Source organism: Anolis carolinensis, chromosome 3, assembly GCF_035594765.1.
Source record: "Anolis carolinensis isolate JA03-04 chromosome 3, rAnoCar3.1.pri, whole genome shotgun sequence".
Lineage (NCBI taxonomy): Eukaryota > Metazoa > Chordata > Lepidosauria > Squamata > Dactyloidae > Anolis > Anolis carolinensis.
In genome coordinates this window covers 127,128,166-127,143,787 of record NC_085843.1, presented here as the reverse complement: position 1 = coordinate 127,143,787, position 15,622 = coordinate 127,128,166, and the positions used below count along the sequence as shown (strand labels likewise).

Genomic DNA, 15,622 nt, shown 5'->3' with positions numbered 1-15,622 from the left:
TTGTAGAATCAATGCCGTTTGGCACCACATTACCTGCTAGGGTTCCATGCTATGGAATCCTGGGAGTTGGACTTTAACAAAACTTTGAGCTTTCTTTGCCCAAGAGTGCGGGTGCCTCACCAAACTAAGACTCGCATGCTTCCATAGCATGTAATTGGGGCGGAGGGAAGGGTTGCAAGGAATGGTGGGACAAAAAGAAGAGGCCTCAAATGTGCCCATTGGTTTGTTGTTGTTGCTGTTGTTGTTATGATTAGGTATATTTTTTCTTTCAACAAGGAGACTCAAAGCTAATTTGCGGCTTTTACTTTTTCCCTTCCAAAGCTTTTCTTTCCACCCAGGAAATAAAATCCTAGAAGATCAACAAAGTCTGGCTACCGGTATTAAAAAAAATTAAAATCAGGACAGTAAATAAAGAACAACACTCTGAAAATAGGGGAATTGCAGACAGGAAACACTCAGGGCCAGCTAATACCTTCCAACAAAGGATTCCCCCAGGCAGAAATCAGCCAGGCCTTTAAGCTGCAATGCTTTTCAATGCTAATCAAGGTGATTAATTGCCACATTCACACTTGCCTCCAACAGACAAGAGTTCTGTCTCCCACCCTGGACCTTCCACTTGCCTAGTTTCCAACAGACCTCACAACCTCTGAGGATGCCTGCCATGGATGTGGGCGAAACGTCAGGAGAGAATGCTTCTGGAACATGGCCATACAGCTCGAAAAATTCACAGCAACCTAGAATCCTAGAGTTGGAAAAGACCTCAAAGCCCATGCTACCCAATCAAAACCCTCCCAATAGATGGCCATTCAGCCTCTGATTCAGAACCTCTAGAGAACACTCCACTGCGGAAGGGCTCTTACCGTCAGGAAGCATTTCCTAATGTGTAGGGGCGGGGTGGGCTTTCCCAAGATAGGAGGCAGGGGAGGAGGGGAGGGGCTGATTGGAACGTGGAAAGCGGCGAGGGCGCTGATTGGCTGCGACGCGCGCTGTCCTCCTGGCTCGCCTCCCCCTGGAGGGCTTGTCGCGCAAGCAGCCTGCGGGACCCGTGCGCTCCGGCGGCTCCTCACTCGCTGTGGTCTCGTTTCCAGGCGAGCATGCTGCGCTTCGGGCTCCTCCTGGCGCTCCTCTGGCTGCGCGGCGGCGCGGCCCTGGAGGACGTGGCCCCGACGGGAGGCACGGCGGCTCCCCGCAACGCCTCCCTGGACGGCGCCCCCACTCGCCCGCCGCCGCCCATGTGCACGAGCAGGACGACCGTGGGCAAGACCTTCAAGTACATCAACACGGTGGTGGCCTGCCTGGTCTTCGTGCTGGGCATCATCGGCAACTCCACGCTACTCCGCATCATCTACAAAAACAAGTGCATGAGGAACGGGCCCAACATCCTCATCGCCAGCCTGGCCCTGGGCGACCTGCTCCTCATCGTCATCGACATCCCCATTAACCTCTACAAGGTAAAAGGAAAAGCGGCCTGTTTAGCAAGACGTGCAAATGCTGGCTTAATATATAGTGACATAGTATTATATATATACAGTAAAGTCTCACTTATCCAAGCCTCGCTTATCCAAGCCTCTGGATAATCCAAGCCATTTTTGTAGTCAATGTTTTCAATATATCGTGATATTTTGGTGCTAAATTCGTAAATACAGTAATTACTATATAACGTTACTGTGTATTGGATTGCTTTTTCTGTCAAATTTGTTGTATAACATGAAGTTTTGGTGCTTAATTTGTAAAATTATAATCTAATTTGATGTTTAATAGGCTTTTCCTTAATCCCTCCTTATTATCCAAGATATTCGCTTATCCAAGCTTCTGCCGGCCCGTTTAGCTTGGATAAGTGAGACTCTACTGTATGTGTGTGTATATATATATATATATATATATATATTCTGTTCCTGCTTTGAAGGTGTTATTTCCTGTGTAATCGTGCCATACTCTGAAGGGAGTTGTTATGCTCCCGAAACTTCGTTTTTGTGGCTGCCACAATGTTGAATTGGTTGAGACTCTGTGAAATATTCATTGAAAAACTAGAGCAAAATGTGCTGCAGGATGTGCCCGTGAAAACAAAGTTTTTGCAATGTGTTGTCGAAGGCTTTCATAGCTTTCATAGCCAGAATCACTGGGTTGCTGTGTGTTTTCCGGACTGTATGGTCATGTTCCAGAAGCATTCTCTCCTGACGTTTCACACACATCTATGACAGGCGTCCTCAGAGGTTGTGCGGTCTGTTGGAAACTAGTCCATAGGGGTTTATATATCTGTGGAAGGTCCAGGGTGGGGAAAAGAACTCTTGTCTACCTGAGGCAATTGTGAATGTAGCACTTAGCCTCCTTGAATAGCACTGAATAGCCTGGCAGCTCCAAAGTCTGGCAGTTTCACTCTAACAACCACCATGTCGGACTATGCAGAGAAGCCATTGAAATTTACAAGCTTGTGGACCATTTCAACAGAAAGGAAGAAACCATGAAAATTAACAAAATCTGGCTCCCACTATTTTTAAAAAAACTGTAAAATCAGGACAATAAATAAAGAACAACACTCTGAAAACAGGGGGATTCCAGACAAGAAACAATCAGGGCCAGCTAACACCTCTCAACATAGGATTCCCGCAGGCAGGAAGCAGCCAGGCTTTGAGGTTACAAGGCTATTCAATGCTAATCAAGGTGATTAATTGCAACATTCACACTTCCAACAGATAAGAGTTATTTCTCCCACCCTGGACCTTCCACAGATATATAAACCCCACAACCTCTGAGGATGCCTGCCATAGATGTGAGCGAAACGTCAGGAAAGAATGCTACTGGAACATGGCCATACAGCCCGGAAAACTCACAGCAACTAAATGTTTTTGCAGTTTAATCAACATTTTCCATGTGTCTATGATAGAACCAATTAGGAAATGTCATTTACAACCCAGGAACAAAAATCGCGTTACATAGTGTTGTCTGCAAATGTTTGATGTTTATATCTATTTTATATATCTAGAATTGTGTAAAAATTTATTGGGTAGGAAGGCATCACAAGTGGAAAAAGTCTAAGAAGCCCTGGCATAGGATTTGCCATATTCATCTATCTCTATATATACAAATGTGTTTCAGAGCCTATGTGGTGTGTATGGCTACCCACCAGGAGCCCAGGCATGTTTTATATTCCTGGAAAAATAGCTTGGTAGTTGAAAGGTGCATCTACATTGTAGAATTCATGCAGTTCGATACCACTTTAGCTGCCATGTCTCAGTATTATTGAGTCATGAGAGCTGTAGTTTTACAAGGTCTTTAGTCTTCTCTGCCAAAGAGTGCTGTTGGCTCACTAAATTACCACTCCCAGGATCCCATAGCATTGAACCATGGTGGGTAAAATGGTGTGCATGGCTTGAAAATAAAATGAGTGGGAAAGAGCTGAAGAGTTGGATTTTGCAACTAAAGGAATTTTTGCCCTGGAATCCTTTTTTTTTTTTTTTTTGGTCTTTTCCCAAAGTGTTGGGATTGTTTGCATTTAACATTAAATGCAACCAGAAATCTGAGTATTATCACAGCATAGATGTTCGGTCCAGAGAGAAAAAACAGTTTCTGACACCTGGCAATAATCTTTGCAATGTATGTCGGGTCACTTATGCATAAACATGGGAAGTATTAGCTTCCCATTGAGACCATGCATGCAGCAGGGTTAGGACAAGACAAAAAAATTGCTTTGGAGAACTAAACATTCCAGTGGCCATGCTGCTTGGGAAGTAATGGAAGAAGTAATCCTCAAAAAGTCATTTCCCCAAAATCTGGAGAAAACACTACTGTGATTGGAATACTTGAAATCATTTAAGGATGCAGAAATGTTTGTGTCCTTTGTTTCACATTGAGGGAAACAAAAGGAAATTCTGGTGTTATACTGGATGCGCATAATTTTTTAAAATGAAGAACGGAGTAAAAAAGAACGCAATTTTTTTTGTGTTAGGAGTGTCTTGCGAGACTGCAAGTTGCTTCTGGTGTGAGAAAATTGGCTGTCTGTAAGGACGTTGCCCAGGGGACACCCGGATGTTTTGATGTTTTACCATCCTTGTGGGAGGCTTCTCTCATGTCCCCACATGGGGAACTGGAGCTGACAGAGGGAGCTCATCCACACACTCTCTGGATTCAAACTGGCAACCTCAGGACAGCAACCCAACCTTCAAGTCAGCAGTCCTGCCAGCACAATGGCTTAACCCATTGCACCACCGAGGGCTCCATTAAGCTATGGTATCAGATTTAAAACTAAATCTATCTGGGCAAATTCATGAAAGACAGAATTATCAGTGCATGTTATCTCACCAGCTCAAATCATCCTGAACAATACTCAATTGACAGAAGTGCAAAGGTGAACGAACTGCTGAGATTGGAATCCCCTTGATAATACTCTGTAGGCCTTTCAATTTCCAGAATCTTTGGTAATACATGTCTCATAATCCCCTATCATTGGTTACACCAGCTGGGGCTTCTGGGAGATGAACTCCAAAGTCTTTGTTTTATGCCAGATCAAGTTAGCCAATCTTTGGGGAATCAAAAATAAATGGTCCCCTTTGTCACAGAGGGAAGAGGCCACTAGATGTTTGTGGCTTGGCTGACTTGCACAGGTCACTTATGGTTTTAGCAGTGTGGCTGAATTGGTGAGGAGGAATATCCCTATTTTGGGTTATACTGATTTTCAAAATGAGGATAATATTTCAGATATTCCTACTCCTAGTTATTCCTGAGAAATTGATATAGCTGAATTATTCAGATTGAACAGACTACATTAAGTGACCCCTATTGGTGTATAACAGTGGTTCTCAACCTGTGGGCCACAGCCCGGCAGTGGGCCATGTGTACGAAAATCTGGTCCACAAACTTCCTATTTGTTTGTTTGTTTTCTGCTCCTTTCAGCAGAGCTGACCATTGCATTGGATAGACTAGATCAGCTGTAAATTATTAAATATATATATTTTTGTGGGCAAGCAGATGGCAACTACTGGATGGCATATGCTCTGTATCGGAAAGTAAAGCTGATGTGGTCTATCCAATGCAATTTTCTGAATCAGGACTCCAGATAACTAAACCCAATCTAAAGTTGACCAAAAACTGATTCGCAGTCCTTTTGGTACTAATGTTGGAGAGTGGTCCCTGGTCAAGTGGGCCATGGTCAAAAAAAAGGTTGGGAACCACTGGTGTATAATATAATGTAAGCAATCTGGGGCCATCAGACATGTTCAATTGCTGCATTCATTGGTTAAACTGACTAAGACAGATGAATATTGTAGTCAAAATAGCAGTGCAGGCACAAAGTCACCTATTTCAGTGACTTTTCCCAAACATAAACGAAAATGACACTGAAGTCAAACTTCCATCATAATTGACCATTGTCTATTCTGGTTGTCCCAACAAGATCTTGGAGCTATAGTTCCAACAAGATCTTGGGAGAACAGTATTGCATTAAAGATGAATCGAGGGTGCAGCTACACTCTAGAATTAATGCATTTTGACACCACTTTAACTGTAATGGCTCAATGCCATGGAATAATGGGAGCTGTAGTTTTACAAGGTCTGCAGCTTTCTCTGCCAGAGTGCTGATGCCTTATGAAAGTGCAACTCCAAGGGCTCCATAGTAATGAGCCATGGTAATTAAGAGTGGTGTCAAACTGCATTCATTCTACAGTTTAGATGCACCCTGAATCAGTATAATTTTTATTCCTTGATATCGCCACTCTTCATATGTATCCTACTAAACTCCTTTCTGAGTTGTTGTGTGTTTTCTGGGCTGTTTGAAAACTCCTTTCTGTTTTCATCCCAGTCTGGATGATCCATCAACTGTAGCTAAAAAGAAATCTGTTCAATACACATGAGATAAAAGCTTACCAGATCCCTTCCTGTTCCCAGTCTCCACATTCCCCAGAGATCTTATAGATACCCAAAGCATCCTAACCAAAAGGCTTGTTTCCTGTTTATATTTTCCAAACCAAACTTCAACAGGTTATTTTAAAAGATTCCTTGGCCTTACGTTGTTTTGTTGTTGTTGAATCCCTAGAATTTTGAGCCATTTTTACTTGAGAGCTAACATTTACACTTTGTCAAATAAAATTAGCATTCCCATTGTTGTACATTGTTGTTACATTGTATGTAAATGTGCTCCTCCCATGACGCCCTAGCATTTAGAGCCAGGAGCGGGTTGCATTTCCTGTACAAGCTTTCTGGCTTAGCTCATGAATTCTGCCCCCCACCCCACCCCATGCACTGGCTTTTGCTGCAAAACTCATGCAGAAGTGAATCAACCAAGGTGTTTTCATCTATGCACTCTCAACCTTCTGGTGTCAAACATTTGCGAGAATGTTATGACACTGAAGGGATAATTTCAGTGCAGTAAAATATACTTGTTTGGGATGTCTACTCCCAGAATCTCCTCAGTAGCTCCACTGACTTTGGGATTCTAAGAGTTATACCTTTAAAAAGGAGTGTTTCCAAGCTTTGGGTGTTTTATCCCAGTCTATTCAGGTCTTTCGTTGACTGTATTTTTTATTGTGTCAGAAGTGACTTGAGAACATACTGTAAGTCGCTTCTGGCGTAAGAGAATTGGCCGTCTACAGAGATGTTGCCCAGGGGACACTGTCTGGATGTGATTCCTGGGAGACTTCTCTCGTATTCCCGCAAGCTAGAGCTGACAAACAGGAGCTCACCTTGTCTCACGGATTCAAATCATCAACCTTCAGGTCAGCAACCCAACCTTCAGGTCAGCAGTTCAGCCGGACCAAGGGTTTAACCCATTGCGCCACCGTGGCTCCTTGTTGACTGTATAAATATCATAGGAGGATCACTCCGTAGCCCATGCAGTTGATTTGAGAAACCAGGTTCTTTTTTTCAAATATTTTCAAGCTGTGTTTGATTGAATCATTGGATGCACAATCCATGGATAGGAAGGCCTAACTGTAAGTCAGAAACAGTGAAGTCTCTTTAATATATTTTCAAACAGAGGATGAATGGCCATCTGTCAGAGAAAGTACAGTAGCAGATTTCCTGCATCAGAAGAAAGATGGACCGGATGACCTCAAATGTTGTTTGTTCCTTTCCTCTGCAACCAGCAATTTTTCTCTCTTTAGTGGGCCCTTATTCTCCAATCTCTATCAAGGGTCAAATACAATCTTTTTTTTTAACTAGTCTATTTGTAGTCTACATTTTGCAAAGGGAAATATAGCTTACAGCACCAATTCAATGGCATTCAATTGTGGTCTCTCATCCAAGTACTAACCAGAGTTGATCCTGCTTAGACTTCCAGGGTCATACAGTATCTGGTGCCTTCACAGTTATTAGACTGCTGTAGTTATTGTTAAAATCCATCTAAACTATCTGCAGTTAAAACAATTGAAATCAAATCCAATTTGGAACATATAGAAACCAAATAGCAGCACACTATTAAAAGTTCTTAGCTTCCCAGAGAAGGGATGGGATCCCACTGGCTCTAGCAGGACTTAACTTTGAAATGGATATACAGAGGCATATGCTTGGAAAGTAGCTATTTGATTTCTGACCAATAACATGGATATTTCATAGCCATGCATTTCCCATTAAAGAGTAAAGTAAAGGTAAAGGTTTTCCGCTGACATTAAGTCTGGTCATGTCTGATTCTGGGCGTTGGTGCTCATCTCCATTTCTAAGCTGAAGAGTCAGCGTTGTCCGTAGACGCCCCCAAGGACATGTGGCTGGCAAGACTGCATGGAGCGCTATTACCTTCCCGCCGGAGCAGTACCTATTGATCTACTTACATTTACATGTTTTTGAACTGCTAGGCTGGCAGGAGCTGGGGCTAACAGCGAGAGCTCACCCTGCTCTCCTTTCAGTCAGAGAGTTCAGGAGCTCAGCAGTTTATTAGGCAAAGTACATTTTCTCATTGTGTCAAGAGCGAACTGCCATTGCTTTCAGTGAAGAGGCATTTTACTCATGACAGTGGAATCTGGTTGTTTCCATGTCAGGGGGGTGCTGAATTTTACACAGGACTTTAGTTTAACATTTAGTAAACTAGCCAACCCATTTTGGAACCTTGGACAGCTGCTTTAAAGTTCAGACTAGAATCGCTAACATATTCAATGCTCTACAGACAAGGAAATCACAGCCCCATAATTCTGAAAGGAAGAATCAAATATTATTAAGAGATATGAGAAGGGAGGGAAAAGGGAGGAGCACAGCTCACTATAAACGTTACCATTTTTCTAGCTATTCCTTTACATCGATCAATCAATTTATTTAATGCTTTGTCTTTCACATAGGAACAAACAACTAAATACATATAAACCCAATTATAAAATATCAAGCAATGCAATATTTCGAATACTATATAAACTAGCTCTTGCATACTTGGAAACCAAGTAAAATTCCTGAAAATCCAGGCAAGATATGCCTTTATATGTATTTTGTTATTTATCTACAAATAGGCTTTGTGAGAGGTGGAGTGGATTCCCAACCCCCACTCACAGATCTGTCTCAGTCTGAGATTACCAAGAGCATGCTCATCAGGAGACATGTATTTTAATTTAATCAGTTACCTTAGGAAGTTTTGGAACAGATTTCTTTTCTCTTCATTTTGTTCATTATAACAATATTTTGATAATCAGTACTTCACGATATTCTAGACACCAGCTAATTCTTTTCTTGCTAGTCAGTTCATACTGCCATGTGTTAGTTTTACCATTCCTTTAGTCCAGGGGTCCCCAAACTTTTTAAACAGGGGGCCAGTTCACAATCCTTTGGACCATTGGAGGGCCGGACTATAGTTGGCCACCGAGCAATAATAATAATAATAATAATAACAGCAATAATAATAAAAAGAGGGTTGGAAGAGACCCTTTGGGCCATTGAGTCCAATCCCCTTCTGCCTTTGTGTACCGAAAGCACAAGCAAAGCACCCCTGACAGATGGCCACCCAGCCTCAATGATAATAATAATAATAATAGTAATAATAATAATAATGAGGTTTGGAAGAGACACCTTGGGCCATTAAGTCCAACCCCCGTCTGCCTCTGTGCACCAAAAGCACAAGCAAAGCACCCCTGACAGATGGCCACCCAGCCTTAATGCCAATAATAATAATAATAATAATAATAGGGGTTGTAAGAGAAGAAGAGACCCCTTTGGTCATTTAGCCCAACCCCCTTATGCCCTTGTGCCATGGGGGCCGGATAAATGGCTTCGATTGGCCGCATCCGGTCCCCGGGCCTTAGTTTGGGAACCCCTGCTTTAGTCTGTCAGAATTTTTTTTAAGTCAATATCTCTTTAAATACTACTCTCTATCTTAGGCTATATATGCGGAGAATGGTGGTGCTCTCCTAAATAAAACTCAAATAAATTACAATATACACTATACAGTTAAAATATAGGAAATTTTAACACAAAAGTGATTAAAATGCACAATATCAAAAGCAGGGAAGAAAAGGTAAAAAGTTATAACTGGACGCCTTTGAGTCTAGCACAGTGGTTCGCAACCTGGGATCCCCAGATGATTTTGGCCTACAACTCCCAGAAATCCCAGCCAGTTTACCAGCTGTTAGGATTTCTAGGAGTTGAAGGCCAAAAACATCTGGGGACCCCAGGTTGAGAAATACTGGGTCACTCTAGCATGAGTTTTTGTGGATTACATCCCAAGGAATAAACTCCTGTATCCAATTGAGCCATCAGGGAATACAGGGGCTATATGCTGTATTTCAGGACAGAAGGCAATGGGAAGCCGTTTTGGAGTATCCCTTGCCTAAGAAAACCCTATGAAACACAGAAGAATTCTGTGACACATGCATCAAACTGGCATAAAGCTGACACTATTAAACTGGTTGATTAAATCCTGGTAAATGCTAGGGAAATGTGAGACATTACTGTTTTGATCCGCATGTATTGGGAAAGAGAGTTTACTCTTAAGGAGTCTGGACTGGTTATGATTCCATGCTACAGCTTGCAGACATTGGAGGACCTGCATGTTCTGTTACACAAAAGTGCAGGCAATGTTTGGCATTTGTAATGGCTTTATAGATTATATCTGTGCTCATAAACCTTTGTGTATCTCTTATTCCATTCCACTCAAGCTTATTTGTTATCATCCTTCTTCTGTCTCCTGCTCCCATGTCTGTCTCTTTCTGTCCTTTGCCTTGAGGAGCAGCAACAGCCACTGCCTCCTCCTCCTCTACATTCATCAGTGTCCTTCTCCAAATCCAGATGTCCTCAGCAAGCAAGATGTTTTTAAACAGCCTTAGACTTCCTCCCCCCCCCTTTCCTACTACAGATTGTCACTTCCCAATGCCTATCTCCTGCTTCCATTTGGATCTGTAAACATGCAGATGTGAGTAGATCAATAGATACCGCTCCGGCGGGAAGATAACAGTGCTCCATGCAGTCATGCTGGCCACATGACCTTGGAGGTGTCTACAGACAACGCCGACTCTTCGGCTTAGAAATGGAGATGAGCACCAACCCCCAGAGTCGGACACAACTAGACTTAAAGGAAAACCTTTACCTTTACCTTTAGTAGGGTTGGGTGTTTTTAAGCCCTCCTAAACATTTAGAACATCTAAAGTCTGAAAAAGCTATATATTTAGACTTCAGCTCTAGAACTGGCTATGAGATAACTGTGGCTTTTAGGCTGTAGTCAAAAAAGACCCCACTCCACCCAAGGTTTTATTCTATAAATTGCTGGAGAGGGTCAATATTGCAGTAATCCAGGCTAAAAGATATGCAGTTTTCTCTTGAAACAGCTCTATGCAACAATTCTAGGTTAACTGGTTTGATGACTGCAGTGATTGACATTTTGAATAGGATGGTGATTGAGCTATAAGCTATGCCATTTGTATGATTTTGTTTGCATAATGTATACACTGACTCCATTATTGCAGTGGCAGTTTGCACGTTGTCAGTTATATCCAAGTCATTTCATGATACTACAATTGCATCACTTTATAAAGTCAGATGGTTGCAATTGTAGTATTGTTAAGTGGCTTGGATTCAAGTATTATTTGTTTGTGTTATTTGTGTGCTGCCTTCTCTCTAAATTGGGACTCCAGTGGCTTATAACAGAACTGACTGAAAAGGCATTGGAAAGAACATCAATGCTATCCTATTTCAGTTCAGTGCTGAAATAAAAGCACAACAGTTTAAAAAGGACCCTATCTGTCCTCTGGTTGATCCTCTGTATGTGCATAGTTCCCTTTGAATATACAGTTGGACTTCCATTTTCATGGGGATCAAGGGTGCAGGACCCCTGCAAAAGTGGGAAAACCACAAATATTTCTAGGGAGACTGAGTCCAGCCACATGTGTATCCCCTTTTGAATTCACTTAGGTGGACAGGAATAGCCAAGGAGATGGAACAGCAGAGAGGGAAGAGTAACATCAGAGAGGGCACAGGTCTCGGAGTAGCATACAGAATACTGCTACTATATACGAGGGTTATCCAGAAAATAGATTACGTTTAGAAATTAAAAATGAACAAAGTATAGGAGAAAACATTTACCATATGCAGTTGAAAGCCACACCCAAATAACACTTCTCAACATAGTAGCTATTCAAATCTAGGCACTTATCATAGCGATGAATGAGCTTGGCAACTCCTTCCCCACAAAACTCTGCTGTTTGCGTCCACAACCAGCCGGTCACCCCTTCCTGCAGCTGAGATCCAGGATGAGTGTGGGGGAAAGTTGAGAGCAGGGATTTTGCTATTTCATGGGGACGTCTGGCCCCACATGGCGGGTCGCACAAGTGAAGTTCTGGAGTCTTCTGAGTAGGAGTTGTTTCCCCATTCGCCATGCAAAATCCCCGTGCTCAACTTTCCCCCACGCTCATCCCGGATCGCCGCCGCCCTTTGGGGTGGGGCCGTAATTTCGGGGGGTGGGGGGCGTGGCCCTATGTTGGCTTACATCCTGAAAAAACCTAGGGCTGCTCCTGGTCAGGAGTGCTTTGAATGTGTGTTCCTGCACAGCAGGGTTTGGACTGGATGGCCCTTGGGGTTTCTTTCCACTCTGATTCTATGATTCTATGCTTCTTGATTGTCAACCCTGCATGCCATGAATTATGACTGTTCCTTCCCAATGCTTTGGAAACACATTCCTTCATGTACATGCACACTATTGAGTGTAATCAACACCCACTGGAAAAAAAATTACTTTGACATGAATATTTTTGCATAAAATAACACATGCAAGAGTTTTAAAAGAAAGTTGCAGTCCCCAGAACGTTCTGGGACCAAAGTTTTCCTTTGAGCAAGGCCAAACAAAATATTGTTTTAACATGCTTTAACTCCTGAATTTAATGGCACAGAAGGCAATGGCAACTCATAATTTCCATGTGAATGGACGCAGTAGATCAATTCTATGTTTAGTCCAGTTTTGGGGGGAGTTAATCAGGATGCTGAACCATAGTTCCAAAATAGGTACAAATAGGTTTTTTAAAACTTGGAAAGGATTCATCACCTCACTGCCATGGAAGCTAATAGCTACACTGGTTAAAAATGTTGTGAGGTTCCAGGATTACAAAGTTAGGGTGGAACTATATATGCACTCTACATGCTCTATTTTGCCCATTCTTTAAAGACACTAAAATCCTTCTTGATGTTGGCTTGAGGTTGGTATGTCTACAAAACGTACACCCCTGATGCAAGCTAGAAAATCCAGCCAGAAACAGCATGATTAAAAACTCACAAGAAATTCCAGATCTATCCATAAAATCCGCTGAAGCTCACCTATGTCTAAACAGTGGACAGGAGGAAGCTGAATGCCAAATGTGGAGCACTTATGTACACGGGACTTACGCTGTAGCAGTTGGAGTAAGAAACCAGATACATAGCTCAGCTGGAAAGCAAACAAATACCTCCCACCCATGAGAACACCCAATTGCCATCTCTTGCCTTGCTTTGCTACAGTCAAGCACCGAGAAGCTGTTTTTTAATAGTAGAAAAAAAGGTAGAAAAACATCTGTGGATTGGCTTGATCCATATTCAGCAAATCTTTGTGACCACTATCCCAGCTTCCAGCTGGTTCGTGGGGTTCCTGTGTAGGCACTCCAAAGTGAACTGGCTCTTAAATCCATGTCTTGGCATGGATTAAATGGCTGTATAGAAGCAGCCATAGTATTCTAAGGATCAAAATCACACAAGCTATTTGCAGTATGCTGTAGTTAACCATTGGCTATTTTGTCTCTACAGCTTCACGCAGAAAAGTGGCCTTTTGGAGTTGAAATATGTAAATTGGTCCCATTTATTCAAAAGACATCAGTGGGCATCACCGTCTTAAGTTTATGTGCTCTCAGTATTGACAGGTGAGATCCATTTTTCCCTCTTTCCTCCTCCTCTTCTTTTAATCCCAATACGCAGATGTGGTGCAAGGCAAATAGAAGCTCCAGAAAATGCTGATGAATATCAGAGAAGAGACTGAGAGGAAGAGGGTGGTATGTGGGAAATGAAGGCAAGAAAGAATTATTTCAGAGTACAATTGAATAAGAAGGGATCCTTGGATCCCACCACTTTCTCATTGAAGATCTAAACTACTCTCCTGGCTTCTGGCTGCTTGCTCTCAGAGGTCTCTTCACTGTTTCCTAAGAACTGTAGGACATGTCTACTGACTGAGGAAATAATGACACTGTGGAAAATGTTAAAGCAGGGATACGGTACCCTTGGCCCTCCAGATAACTTGAACTACAACTCCCATCAGCTCTCACCCAGCATGGTCAGCAGGGAGAAATGGTGAAAAGTGTAACTCAAAATATTTGGAGAGTCACAACTTGCCTCCCATATCCTACAGACATACATGCCTTGGTGTAACATTCCAATTAGGCCAGTCTTCCTCAACCCATGTGCTGCAGTTCAGTGCATCTTCTCCACTATCATTTTCCCAGCTGACATGTCCAGTGATCAAGAGGAATATGAGTTGTAATCCAAACCACACTGAGAAAGCCTGAACCAGTATCTAATCATTGTCTACTTCTTGTGTTTAGGTATCGAGCAGTAGCTTCGTGGAGCCGGATCAAGGGGATCGGTGTGCCAAAATGGACAGCAGTTGAAATTGTCTTGATCTGGGTTGTGTCCCTTGTTTTAGCAATTCCTGAAGCTATAGGTTTTGATATGATTCCTATGGATTACAAGGGTGAAAAACTTAGGGTTTGCCTACTTAATCCTCGGCAAGAAACATATTTCATGCAGGTAAGGTGTGCTGTCTTATGGGCCTGTTGTTTCTTTGATATCACTCTAACTCTGACCATGGCCTTGACTATGGGCCTATTCGACCCATAGGCATCTATGATTTCTATTCAACTCATAGGTGCCTATGGCTCTTATGCCAGTCATATCCCATCTCTTATGGCTCATATTCCAGTCACTGGCATCCATGGCTTCTATGCAAGCCATAGACACTTATGACTCTAACCCGTTGGCACATTGGTGGAGACCACAAAGGCTAGTCCATTTTGTTTAATAAATATATCACCTCCATCAAGAAATATAAATCCAGGAAGGATTCAGATATGGAGAGAAGACGAATTAACTAGGTCCTGCATCTATCTACATTCTGTCATTACCTGAGAGATTAATGGAGGAGCCATGATTCCCTTCTGGTTGGCTTTAATGACCTGCCAGCAGTCTCTCTAATCCTCCTCTGCCTCCAGTGAGGCAGCCGGATCATGCGTTACCATTGCTCACAATATGGTCCCAATTACCAATAGCATTGGTCCTAATGTTTCTTCCACCTCATTGCCAGAGTGATAAGGATGCTACCCCTGTGTGAGGTGGGGAGAACTTTTCTCTTATAAGCAGTCAAGCACCACTTTTATGGCAGAATGCGCCCTTACACATGACACCATTTAACACTATTACTCCACTTCAATAAACATGACAAAGTCCCACAGAATCCTGTAGAATTGTACATTTGGTTCACACTCATCTTTCATGATGGTTAGAGACACAGGATCCTCACAAGTGGAAAATATAGTCCCTTTCTTTTATTTTATTACAAAGAATCATAGAGTTAGAAGGGACTACAAGGGCAATCCACTCTAACCCCTATCGTGCAGAAATATACAATTAACCCTGAGAGAACACTTCTCTAGGCATCACTAGATCCTCCAGCATGTTATGGTCAATTTGCGCAGGAAGTAGACCACAGGATCATGCTGGAAGACTGAGAAAATGCCTAGAGAGAACATATGTGTTTCGGTCACAGGGGAAGTAGCAGTGGAAATGGCAAATACAGTCAGCCCTCCACATTTACTGGAGTTAGGAGCTCATGTCTCCCCCAAAAATGTGAAAAAATCTGAAATTAAAAACTGCTGCTAAACAAATCCATAAATAATTAGATTCATGCAAATTAAACCCGCAAATGTGGAAGGCCACCAGTACAGCAATTACAAATAACCAGTTTCAAATACTGAACCCGCATATGTTGAGGAATGATTTTACTTCTCCCTAAACTGAAAACTCCAGGGTTCCCTAAAATAGTACCATGGTAATTAAAGTGGAATCATAGTGCTATAAATTCTGCATTGTTCCTAATTAATTAATCATCTGGTAAGATCTGGGTCTTACCCTGTGTGGGGCCCAATCCATGCAAAGCCCACACTTGGTAAGACCCAGACTTTACAAGGTGTTTAATTAATTCAGAACGAAGCAG

General features: G+C 42.4%; 1 protein-coding gene across 1 annotated transcript in view; it reads left to right on the top strand.

Annotated features, from left to right (window-relative positions):
- Window positions 1-945: 945 nt before the first annotated feature.
- Window positions 946-15,622, top strand: part of ednrb (endothelin receptor type B) — a 29,008-nt gene continuing 14,331 nt past the window's right edge. The window contains exons 1-3 of the mRNA XM_003218694.3: window positions 946-1,451; window positions 13,168-13,280; window positions 13,956-14,160. Coding sequence (XP_003218742.1) covers window positions 1,095-1,451; window positions 13,168-13,280; window positions 13,956-14,160 — 675 coding nt within the window. The 5' untranslated portion in view covers window positions 946-1,094. The remainder of the gene's footprint in view (window positions 1,452-13,167; window positions 13,281-13,955; window positions 14,161-15,622) is intronic.